At 37.1% G+C, this 12,384-nt stretch overlaps 1 protein-coding gene across 1 annotated transcript in view; it reads left to right on the forward strand.

Annotated features, from left to right (window-relative positions):
• The window catches only part of ccdc80 (coiled-coil domain containing 80), a 59,668-nt gene extending 47,734 nt beyond the window's left edge, over positions 1–11,934 (forward strand). Inside the window, exons 6-7 of the mRNA XM_039745161.1 lie at positions 2,420–2,500; positions 11,154–11,934. Of these exons, the coding sequence (XP_039601095.1) occupies positions 2,420–2,500; positions 11,154–11,497 (425 nt within the window). The 3' untranslated portion in view covers positions 11,498–11,934. The remainder of the gene's footprint in view (positions 1–2,419; positions 2,501–11,153) is intronic.
• Positions 11,935–12,384: the final 450 nt, after the last annotated feature.

Here is a 12,384-nt window from a genome sequence, read left to right on the forward strand (position 1 = left end):
AAAATGATTGATATCTCCATCCCCATATGCCTCTGTTTTTGGCAGCACTTTCTAAAACATTGTATCATTTCAACACAGATTTGTTTGCCTACTCATCATGGGACTTGACCCCCTGTTGTCAGGAATGGACTTGGAGACACCGTTAGCCTGTCCTTTTATATCTCATTTAACCCAATCCCACCTATCAGTGTCCTTTGCCATGTAGTGTTTGTTGCATAGAAGTCATATGATTAGGGAGCAGGGAGACAATAAAGTAGTAGGGGGACGCAGATGATAGTCTTGCCCTAGTCCTGTGCTCACAGCCCAACCTTCCAGTGCCAGCTTTCCAGCTGACAAGAGCAGACATGAGGACTGCTGTGAATCGAATAACTGACTGAGCAGTCAGCAAATTCGACACAAAGTGGCCAGCTCAAATGAGAAACAGCTAAGGGTGGAGCTGCAGCCCATTCCTGACATCTGTAATTCCATGTCATACATCAAGAGACGTTAAATAAGTATCAGCTATTTAGTTTTAAGTCATTCATTCTAACTGTAAAATGCCATTTTGTTAAAGTGCTTAATTTTATTTTGTTTTTTTAAAGAGGTCTTTTTTGACTTTCATTTGGTTTAAATGGGTTTGTATGGGGAGAGGGAGAGGGAATTGGAATGGCACTGTCTGCTTCTACTTGAAAATGAAGCTGGCTTTCGCCTTTGGGCATCTGCAGTGTTTCTTCTCTGCTTGCCTTTTTACTTTAGCAACATGTCAGAATGAAAGATTTGATTCGGCACTGAAAAATGTATTCTTGCCCTGGTAAAAGACATTTGGAGCCATTTAATGTCAGCTTGTCATGTGTGACCTTTTTAATACAATTCACAGCAGTGATATCATGATGTGAATGTGTACGTCCTGGACTTGGCACAAATCAAAAATTTTGTATGAATCATATATTTGGCAAATCCACTAAGAATAAAAGACACTTGTACATAACTGTATGCATGCTGTATTTGTGTCTAGCAGCTGCATTGTTTAAAGAATCCATCATCACTTCCAACTTGCCAAAGCAGAGCCACAGTTCTCTGAAGGAGTGCACTGAAAACTAAACTGAGTAATAATAAAAGATTGTATTATTAACATTGAAGAAAACTGGTGGCATTCATGGGTGGTGCCCATGCATGCCATTAGCGTATCTTGTAGATAAAGATAATTTTTCTTGTTTCTTTCACAGCATCTTTCCTTATGGCTATCAAACAAAAATGTTTTCAACCAAATAATACACAAAATTCAAGAAATGAAAAATACTTTGTCTATATAAATACAATTGCATTCTGTTTTTTACGTTTGTTAGTTTGCCAATCATGCAAAAATGGCTAAAGTTGTTTTCTCAAAATTTTGCATGATGTGTTGTCATTTCAGTTTAAAATATAGGCTATATAATGTATCTAGGAGAGAGGTTGTAATAAGGGGGTACCCCAAAAAGCATTGCTGATGGCGGGGCAACAATTTCCATCAGACATACTTAATGTATGTAAAGTTTGGATAATTTGGATAGTAATTTTATTGTCTTGACGAATTATAGCTTTTGTCTAAAAGTATGTCTTTTTGCCTCACTATGAGTTGGGTTTAGCCGTACTGAATTTTCAGAAGACAATGTTTCTTCTTTTATTTTGATCTTGACCCAGAAACAGAACAATGCAATGCAATTCTTTCAGTGATGCTGAGTCGCTATTCAGAATATGGCAGAAACAAAACAGTTGAAGACTGCATTAGTACATTTTACTATTTCTTGGTGGGTAGACACTTTATAATAAGGCAGTTATAACTTTAGGTTTGGATGCCAAATCAGTGTTGAAATTTGTAGCAATTTTAAGTCAGTGCTGAATGAATCAACTTTGAATCATCTTTATAACATTATCGGATACCGTCACTGGTGCTGTCTCCTGTAATGATATGGAGACCTGCAGTAATGTCTGTGAACCTCAATTCCCTCCTGCCACCCCCCACTGAAGGTTCCTTCTTTAGTTCAGTTTATTAATGTGGGATTAAATATCTAATTATGAAACTACACTATATCGGGAAATACAAAAAAGCAGTGTTAATGGTTCCAACACAACAAGGAGTTACAATGCTGAAATTATAAAATCCAATCATACACAAAAGAACAAATTCATAAAAGCAGTTATTAGACAGGTGGTGTAGATGATGGATGTGGCACTTGTATTTCAGCCAACAACTACAAAAGTGTCAATATTTAAAAAAAAAACAACAAATATTTGAATTCGTACTACAACCAGTTATGCAAATATACCCAGGCAACTTCCGTTACATTTTCTACTGTTAATTTGATATTTTACAAGCAGTTGTATTATATATGTTTTTTTAACAAAACCCAGTACTTTAGGTTTTATCTGCTGACTTACACAATTGTTACTTTTCTCTCAGGTCTGCGCCATGTGGCCATTCTGAAGGTGCTTGGTGTTGGACTGGAAGCTGGTGGTGTTTTGGAGTTATATCCAATTAATGGTAAGATTTAAACTTTTCTCTTTTCTGTGGGTCATGTTTTAAGTAAATGTTACAGGTACTTTTATAGCTTTAAGATTGTTCACCTTGAGGAATACCAATAACAACTATGTTCAACTCATTTTGTTAAAAATTTGTTGAAATTAACAAGGGAACATCACAAGCACTATCAATCTATTTTTTGATAGATAAGTTCAGGATTTGGAGAAGTTAATGTATATTCTGGCAACATTTGGCACAACTTGGGAAACTACCCTTTATTGAATACCAGTCTATCACTGGGCACAGTAGCATTTAACACTAGAATTACCAGAGCCTACGAAAAAACTCGTAAATCCTTCCCACCTTAAATCGCTTCTTAAAATCGTTCACAGCTCTCCACCAGCGTCTTTTGTCATCTAAATGTGCTGATAAAAATCAGGCTGCAAGCAGCCGGCTATTCCATCCCACCACCAACTATATGCACAAACTTCTCCCAGCTCATGCCTTGATTGATTTTCTGGGAGTGAAGTGGAGTTTTAGAGTGGAAATAATAGATCGTTATTTGGAACACACGCATTTCATGTCTGTTCCGTTTCTACAGTAATCTGTGTAAACACATTGTTAAAACAGAAACATTTTTTATATTCTACTAGTAGATGACAAAATGTAGGCATAAACTATATAATGTATGAAGCCTGAAGTATAATATACTATATACTACTATATATATAAAATATAACTGCAGAAACAAAAAGCCGCCTTAACATGCGACATTGACACCTGTTTATTATGACTGCCTCCGTGGCGCAATTGAATCAGCTGCTGACTGGGAATCAAAAGGTCATGAGTTCGATCCTGCATAACTCCGTTTTGAGAAGTAAACTGCTCTTAGTCTTACTATTTTAGAATAAAAACCTACATTTGATTTCAGTCTGTAACAGCCGGTGTAATTTATGATACTTGTAAAGGTTAGCTTTGTTTTTTTTAGTCAGTTTTATTATCTTGGCCGCTTTCACGAGCCCAAACATACCCCACCCCCGCATCTGACACTGCTGTTTTCACATAGACGCGCTGTAACAGAGGTAAAATCAGCTCCCTTTTACATCGGAGCAAGAATGCACATACCATTGCTTGCATACTAAAGTGTCAGCAGGCACTTTTCGTGGCATTACACACATTTTTGAGCATGCCCTCTGCACACTACTTATGACTTTAGGCTTTAGGAAGTAAATAAATAAATAAAGGTAAATCGTGTCATAAAATGATGTCTTCAAAACGTCAAATGTTATTTATTTGGCATGGACATGCTCAAAAAATACACGTGTAATGCCACGAAAAGTGCCTGCTGACACACAGTCCTCTATGAACCTAAATTGCATTCAAGCATTCAGCAGGTAAGAAAATGGATGGATGTGCATTCCAAATGGAAAAATGAAAAAGTAAAAACAACGCTACAGTTACTATTTATAGGAGAATATACTAATGGTTACTTTATACACTAGGACTCTCTTATAACAGAACTTAAACAAATGAAGGATGAATTACAAAATCAATTTTCTGAATATATTTTTTCACTAGTGGGTCATAGGCCTACTTTTCTAGAAGAATCAGGCACAAAGTACATAATAGTCTTTGGGGCTCATTGTAGGACACATTCACTCATTATTTTAGGGTCCAACTTAGTGTTGGATTTTGGAAGAAAACAAACAATGGCACAGGAAGTTTGAAAATTCATTACAAATTGTGATTAGGTTGGGAATCAAACCCAGGTCAATAGTTAATAGAACAACTTTAACCTCTACCACTGTGCTGCTGCCCAAAGCACAAAATGCTTAATAAAAATTCTAGAAAGGAATTATATATGCTGTGTGTGTATATATTATACTGTATATATATTTATATATTACATTCTTAATTCCTGTGGTGGGCTGGCGCTCTGCCCAGGGTTTGTTTCCTGCCTTGCGCCCTGTATTGGTTGGGATTGGCTCCAGCAGACCCCCGTGACCCTGTAGTTAGGATATAGCGGGTTGGCTAATGGATGGATGGATACATTGTTAATTCTAAATCGCAATCTGATTATTTTGGTGGTTACCTACCAGGTAACGCTTATGGTTGGTTGGCCAGTCTGCAAATAACTGCTATGTCCTCTCAGTTGCAACAAGCAGCTCATAGATATGTGATACGGTATCTGCCAATAATACAAAGAGTACACGACATGTGTTCATGTGTTTTGTCCTTTTTGGGCCTAATCAGGTGCACGCACTTTTGTGAGCACTTTTGCAAACAACCACAAGTGTTACATGGTAGGTAACCACCTAAATATTCAGATTGTGATTCATCAATAAGAATTAATACTGTACTCTGATCTTTACCCTGTCAAATAAGCAAACCAGCTGCTGTAGCGCAATATTAGAGGCTTTGCCTTACTTGCTGACGTCTGAGGTTCAATTCTTGTACACCTGATGAGCCCTAATAAGGAAGAAACATGTGTTGTGTACACTTTGTATTTTTTGGCAGATACTGTATCATATATTACCTGGGAATAGAGTTTATTCAGGACATTATCTGAATAAACTGCTAGAGGTCTTCCACCTTGGCTTGCAGAGAGCCTCGGGTTTGGAGCATAGAAGCTTAACCCTGCTGAGGCCCATAGCCACCACCAGGGTGCGTCTGGACATTTGCCATGCGCTGTTTGGCAGCCCTGCCTCCACACCTGCCGAAAGAAGTTTGTTGGACACCTGGAGTGCTTCCAGGTGCACTATAAAAGGAGTCAGCCACCACTACTTGAGGAGCCAGAGTTGGGAGGAGGTAGATGAAGCTTGCTGGGAGAGGAATGGAGGTGGAGAAAGAGAGAAATGAAAGAGAAGAAAAGGACTGTGCTTTGGAGCTTTCTACTGCGCTATGCTTTGGGGAGCAAGGAAAGTGTGTAAATAAAAGTGTGTTGTGTGCTACACTTGTGGTGGTAGGTGTGCCCCGGTACTACACTATACATACATACTATTTACATAATTTACATAATGTTAACACACTTTAAACACAATACTAAGTAAGAGTGTTCTCTATGCTTCAGATTGTTTCAATTCAAACAAAGTTTGTGCTGTTAACAACAGGAAAGGGAAGAGTTGCTTTAAAGGAAATTGAAAGCTACCTGATCGGAAATTTGAAAGATTGAGAAAAGGTTCTGAACTAACAAAGGAAAATGTCTAACAAATTCACAGTTACTGGCCATGAGTCATACAATTACAATATAAAGCAACAGGTCCTGTCCATTCGTCTGGAATATGGTTGGAAAACAATGCTGACATATTTAAAGACAGAGTCTATTACTTTAGGCCCAAGACTTGGCAGATGATGTCATCTTTATATAATTATGTTAGAAAATATATAAGAAAAAATAAAAAAATGAGCTGAAACATAAGAAAGTAGAGGAGAGATTTAGTTATATTTAACGCAAAAACCTGATACTAAACCAAAAGAGGACAAAAGAAAATGTTTATAACTGGTTTTTTATATTAAACTGGACTCAAAAGACAAATTTCATTATAATGATCACAGAAAAGCTTCTGTAAAACCATATGCAACTGTGATGAGCTTCAAAGAATTGTTTAACAGGAGAGTAATGTGCATTGAACAGTAAGCATTGTGGTTTGAACAGCATTTTCCCCCTGGGAGAAAAAAAAGAAAACTATGTCCATATTTACACAGGTGTCAGGAACGACCAGAAGTCAATTTGGAGCTCATGGGTAATTTTAAAGGTACAGTGTAGTGTAGCAGTACACAGTCAAACATTAATCTCAGAGGTGGAGGAGGCTCCTGGGTCTATCTCAGCAGGAGTAAGGCAGATAGACAGACACTGCTCAATCCACCTAATTTCTTACTCAGGGTCAGTTTAAACCATCAGATGAATTCCTTGACTTAATTACACAAATTGTTTCCGTACAGTGAGAAATACCATACGATATGTCTAAGACATTTACAAAGAAATTCTGTGTTTATACTGTACATTTGGAAAGAGGCTCTTCATTCCTTTCTTTTTTGACTTGGTCTTTTCAACACAATTAGGCTTTCTTGAATGTTGCTTCAGCAATGATAAATATGATGTTAAATAATAATATTAGAACATGTAATACAACTTTATTGGTGTGTGTGTGGCAACTGTTTCTGTGCTCTGCCAAAAACTGGGCATTTCTATATTTATAGACTGGCATACAAGAAGAAACAAAAGTCAATGAAATGTGTGGATTTTTATTATAATTACATTTTACTAACGGAGTGGAAGAAACGTGTCATACATGAACTCTACATGGATTTCTTATAACATTTATTGTTATATTATTTTATTTAGCAGATGTGTTAATGCGTGGCACATTGATTGCAGTGGCTATAACTGCTGCCTTTTCGATCCACCGTCCTTGGTTTGAATCTCACCTGTTCACAGTCTGTGTAAATGAAATGTTTATTTAGTGTTCGTACAGAAGTATGAAGAATCATTAAAGCAAAGGTTTTAATTAAAGATAATATATAAAATATAAAATATTAAACCCCTCCCTCCTAAAACACCAAACAAAAACACAAGTTAGATGTAGCCCACTAATTGTTCTCCATCTTGAACAGATCATGGCTGTAGCAACCTATATGCCCAAACTTGGGTTCATCTTCTTGGTGGAAGGATCATCCCTGAGGCCATGCATTTATTTTTATGTTTTTTATCCCTTATCACAGTATTTCTTACCTTGTAAGTGCAGTATATGAATTTAGAAATTTTAATACACAACTAAAAATAAGATGAGAGCCTTTCAGTGTTATACTTTTTTGCCATATTAAACCATTTTCAAGTTTCAAATGTGTAATAGGAACATCTGTTCTGCTTTCTGGCTAAATGTATATCTAATGTATTTTAGTGTGTTTCATCTCACAGTGGATGAGGTGGAATGATATGCTAGTATCTTTTTATAGCAAATTAAAATATAAAAAAAACATTCAGAATATAGTTTTTGATTGTGAATAAATCTTTCTTTCTTTTGCGCAAGTCACACAAATCTATCCTCCATGTGTGAATTTTTATTTGTATTGGGCAAAAATTAAGCAGGGTGAATTTAAAATAAAAAAATGAAAAAATTAAGTTCTTATAGTGGTTTCATTCACCTTCAGAAACATACATCAGCAATATGTCAAACTGGGTAACTTAATATTGTGGACTATGGCCGACAGCTTATCCCGGCCAATACCCCCAAGCCGCCAGGTGGAGTCCTCCCTGTAAGGTGGAGTTGCCCCGGGTTCCAGCAGAGCATCATGGACCTTGGAGGGACGCTGCAGGGGGGCACAGGGACTTCTATTTGCCTTATAACCTGGAAGTACTTCACAGTCGAGGGGACAGAAGCAATGTTGTGCTTCCAGGTTAAAGAAAAGGAGTTTTCACCTGACCCGCAAGTGTTAAGAGTCACATGGACTGAGGGACAGAAACACTTCCGGGTCGAGAAGTATAAAGGGACTATGGGTAACCCCAGCAGCCCGAGCCGGAGTTGGGAGGAAGTGCGACAGAGCTGCTGGGAGGAGTGGAGGATTGATTGTTTATTGTATTGTTTATTGGAGTAGTGTGGAATAGTGGTGCTTGTGCACAGTATTATAAAAAAAGTTAAAAAATATTGGATTTATACCAGGTGTCTGACGTGTCATCGGAGGGTTCAAGAGGTGCCTATATAGCGCCTTTACCACACTATATTAGGGCAAAAAAGAAAGATTTTATTTTATGGGCAATAGTCAAAAGTACAGAGTAACATGGAGTGTGGAAGAGAGATGAAAAACAGAGTGCAGGCAGGGTGGAATAGGTGGAGAAGAGTGTCAGGAGTGATTTGTGTCAGACGGGCAAGAGTGAAAGGGAAGGTCTACAGGATGGCACTGACCAGAAAGCAGGAGACAGAGCTGGAGGTGGCAGAGTTAAAGATTATAAGATTTGCATTGAGTGTGACGAGGATGGATAGGATTAGAAATGAGTACATTAGAGGGTCAGCTCAAGTTGGACAGTTGGGAGACAAAGTCAGAGTGGCGAGATTGTATTGGTTTGGACATGTGCAGAGGAGAGATGCTGGGTATATTGGGAGAAGGATGTTAAATATTGTGCTGCCCATCAAGAGAAAAAGAGGAAGGCCTAAGAGAAGGTTTATGGATGTGTTAGGAGAGGACATGCAGGTGATGGTTGTAATAGAACAAGATGCAGAGGACAGAAAGATATAGAAGAAGATGATAATCCTTTGTGGCAGCCCCTGACAGGAGCAGCCAAAAGAAGAAGAAGTATGTTTTAAAAGAAAAAGCAGGTTTCACTTTTTAGAGAAAGAAAAGATGCTAATAATTGAATTACAGACCATTATCCGCCCATCCATCCATCCATTATCCATCCCGCTGAATCCGAGCACAGGGTCACGTGGGTCTGCTGGAGCCAATCCCAGCCAACACAGGGTGTAAGGCAGGAACCAATCCCAGGCAGGGTGCCAACCCACCGCAGTATCCGCCCATCCATTTTCTAATATTACTTTATCCAATGCAGGTTTGTTAGCAGCTAAAAACTGTTATGACTGTAGCCACGCTGAGCACATAACTGCACACCCACTTGAACTGGAACAACTTTTAGAATTATTTGTTAAACCAAAAGTTTGTTAAAATGATCAAACTAAATTTCCTTGATGAACAAAATAAAAAGTACTATTTCAGTAATTAATTAAAGTATTTTAAAGATACAATTGTGATCATAACAAAATGTAGTACATTTTAAAACAATAATAGTGTATGTATAGATACAAAGGTGATTTGATACTCCTATTATCCCTTCATCCATTCATGTACTAAACCAATTTAATTCAGTTGTAGTCTGGCTGGAGCCCATTTTAGCTATTTTATGAAATACAGTAGAGAGATTGACAAAGAACAGCAAGTCTTTGTGTTCATGTGCCTCCTGGTGGGCATATGAAGCACATGCATGCATATTCTCAAACTAAAGGAGAAGTTCACATTTTTGACAGAATCATTTTAACAATTAACCACAGACTATGTCAATACCCTCAAAAATTTTTGGCATTCTTAAATAATTTTCCAACACCTCCATAAACTGATTCACCACCAAACCCCATCTTACAGGCCTTTTAAACACACACCTTAACGACTATGAGCAGTTGCAGTAGACCTTTGAATTTCAGTATCGACACAATGTTTTTTCGTAAATTATTTCAATTGATTAAAATACACACATATTTTCTGTTGTTTACATTTTGAAATGTTAGAAGTAATGACATATTAATACATAATTTTCATTGTGGGAGTGTTATCTGGAAGTAATGCAGATGGTTGAGGGCAGAGTCTATCTTGGCAGCATTAAGGAAAAACCCTGTACAGCATTACTCAAATATACAAACACATCCACACATGCTAATGTTTCATCAGTTTAGTATCACCAGTTGATTCACATTAACATCTTTGAGATTATGGAGGAAAATTTGAGGACTTGGAGACTGATTAATCATATGCCACATAGGCATCTTTGAAGCAGTACTGCAAATTATTATGTATTTACATGGTGCTCATGATATAGGTGAAGGAGGCTGACAAAAGGGCAGCTTGCAGGATCAAGTGCTTAGTAATAATATAGCAATGAAAGGTATTTAAAGAAATAAATATTAGTATGGGGAAGGACAAACAAACTGTAACTGCCTTCACTACACTACTAGCATGTAGACTTACTGTATCTTGTTCAACTGGAAGAATCCCATCCTACCACTCTTGAGTCAGTGGGTAACCGAAGTTCTATACTACTTGAAATTGGAAAAAATCTAATTCTCACTTAGAGAATCTGTTCAAAACTTTTTAAAAATATGGCAGGATCTAATTAATAACATTTTAGAATAAGCTTCCATTTCGGGGAAAAGGATGCCCTTCTATTCTTGCTCCTTTTATAGAGTAGCTTGTTGCGGTTGCTGGCTCCTCTTTCTTTCTCTTGGGTGGGGGTCACATTTTGCTTTGATTTGTTAAATCTGTCATGACTATATTAAATTTTATCTGTTTCGAATTAAATAAATAAATAAATAAATAAATTTCCTCTCAGCAATACTTAGCTTTATTGTCATTTTATGTAAAGTGTTCTAATTTATTTGGACTAAAAAGAGTATTGTAAGGCCAAGATTCCAGTTATTTTTGTTCTGAAAACCTATACAATATATTTTTCATCTTTTATTTTTCAGATTATTTTTACAGAAATGTTTTTGTGTGTTAACCCAGAAAAATATATTTAAAACTTTGCAAGCATATTTGATCATTTTGATACATTTAAAGATAAAACATAGCTTGATATGTACATTCACAAATATCTTCCAAACATTGGAAGGAGTACTAATTGATGATGTTTCCTTAATTAATTACAATTAGAATGGAAGCATTTCTTCCTCCTCCCCAAAGATGCGAAGTTACATTAGCTGAGGATTCCAAATTAGACATTGTGTGAGTGTGTTCATGAGTGTGATCTGCAATGGACTGTGCCCTGCGCAGGGGGGTTTCCTGTCCAGTATTGCAAGTGGTAAGCTCCAACTCCTGCTGTGACTCTGAATTGGATTAGCTGCTTTATGAATGTTACATTACTTTATGCAAAATTATTAATGTACATGATTCTTCTTTGTTTGCTTTGTTTTAGGAAGTGCTACAGTGGACCGAGAAGGCTTATCAATGTCCCTGGTCAAGGATATAAGGAACTATTTTCAAATTAGTCCAGAATACTTCTCGATGCTCCTGGTGGGTAAAGATGGAAACGTGAAATCCTGGTACCCATCTTTCATGTGGTCTATGGCTATTATCTATGATCTGATAGACTCCATGCAGCTTCGACGCCAGGAAATGGCTATTCAACAGTCCTTAGGCATGAGGTGTCCTGAAGACGAATATGGTGGATATGGTTATCATGGATATCACCAAGGATATCAAGAAGGGTATCAGGATGACTATCACAGGAGTGGATATCACCATGGATACCATTATTAGAAAGGACAATCATTGCACGTTTCATTAAATATATTTTGCAGGGTTTACATTTCTGTAAATGCTTCTTTGTGATAGTGCCAGTGCATCTTTTAATCCCACTCGTTTGTTTAAGCAAACCATGAAACTGAAATCTATAATGCAAGTAATTAACTTTCCCAAACAATGGGGAAGGAAAATAAGAAAATTCAAAAGCATTTGACTGTAGATAAAAAGACTGTATAGATACTATAACTATTTTCAGCTTCTTTTTGTATTTATTGGATATCACTTCACTGCCTAACAGATTGTAGTGTGTAGGCTGTTAAACTGGATATAGCAAATCAATTTTCATAAGCATACAGCATTTTAATGTACTCTATGAAAGTTCATAACCTTTCCTCTTATTTATGTAACATTTGTTATAAGATTAATAAAAAAAATGATGCTGAAGATTAAAATGCTGAGAGTGAAATGAACAATAGAAGTGAGACGGTTAAATGAAGAGAAAGTGAAGGCATGAAATGAGCACTAAAAGTTGAGAGTGTGGAATGAGGAAAATGTGACAGCCTGAGAGTGACATTAAAACACAGGATGTGAAGTGAAGAATCCACATTAAAAATCCAAAATGTGATACGAAAACTGAAAAATGATGGACCAGGAAGTAGACCCACTGCTCTTGAATGGCAGGCAGTTGCGATCGCTGTGTGACAGGCAGCCGCTGCTGGGGGTTTTGATAGCATGAATTTAAGAATAAAATCTGAGTTTGTGAACTTGACACTACCTGTAGAGCGTTCACCTGAAATCAGCATTAAACGTCGATGCAGAATGCAATGGAGTATGAAAAAACTCTCAGCATGAAGTAAAGTTTAAAAAATGACAGCTTGAAGCAACATACCCTTAGGCTGGCT

Source organism: Polypterus senegalus, chromosome 2 (genome assembly GCF_016835505.1).
Source record: "Polypterus senegalus isolate Bchr_013 chromosome 2, ASM1683550v1, whole genome shotgun sequence".
NCBI lineage: Eukaryota > Metazoa > Chordata > Cladistia > Polypteriformes > Polypteridae > Polypterus > Polypterus senegalus.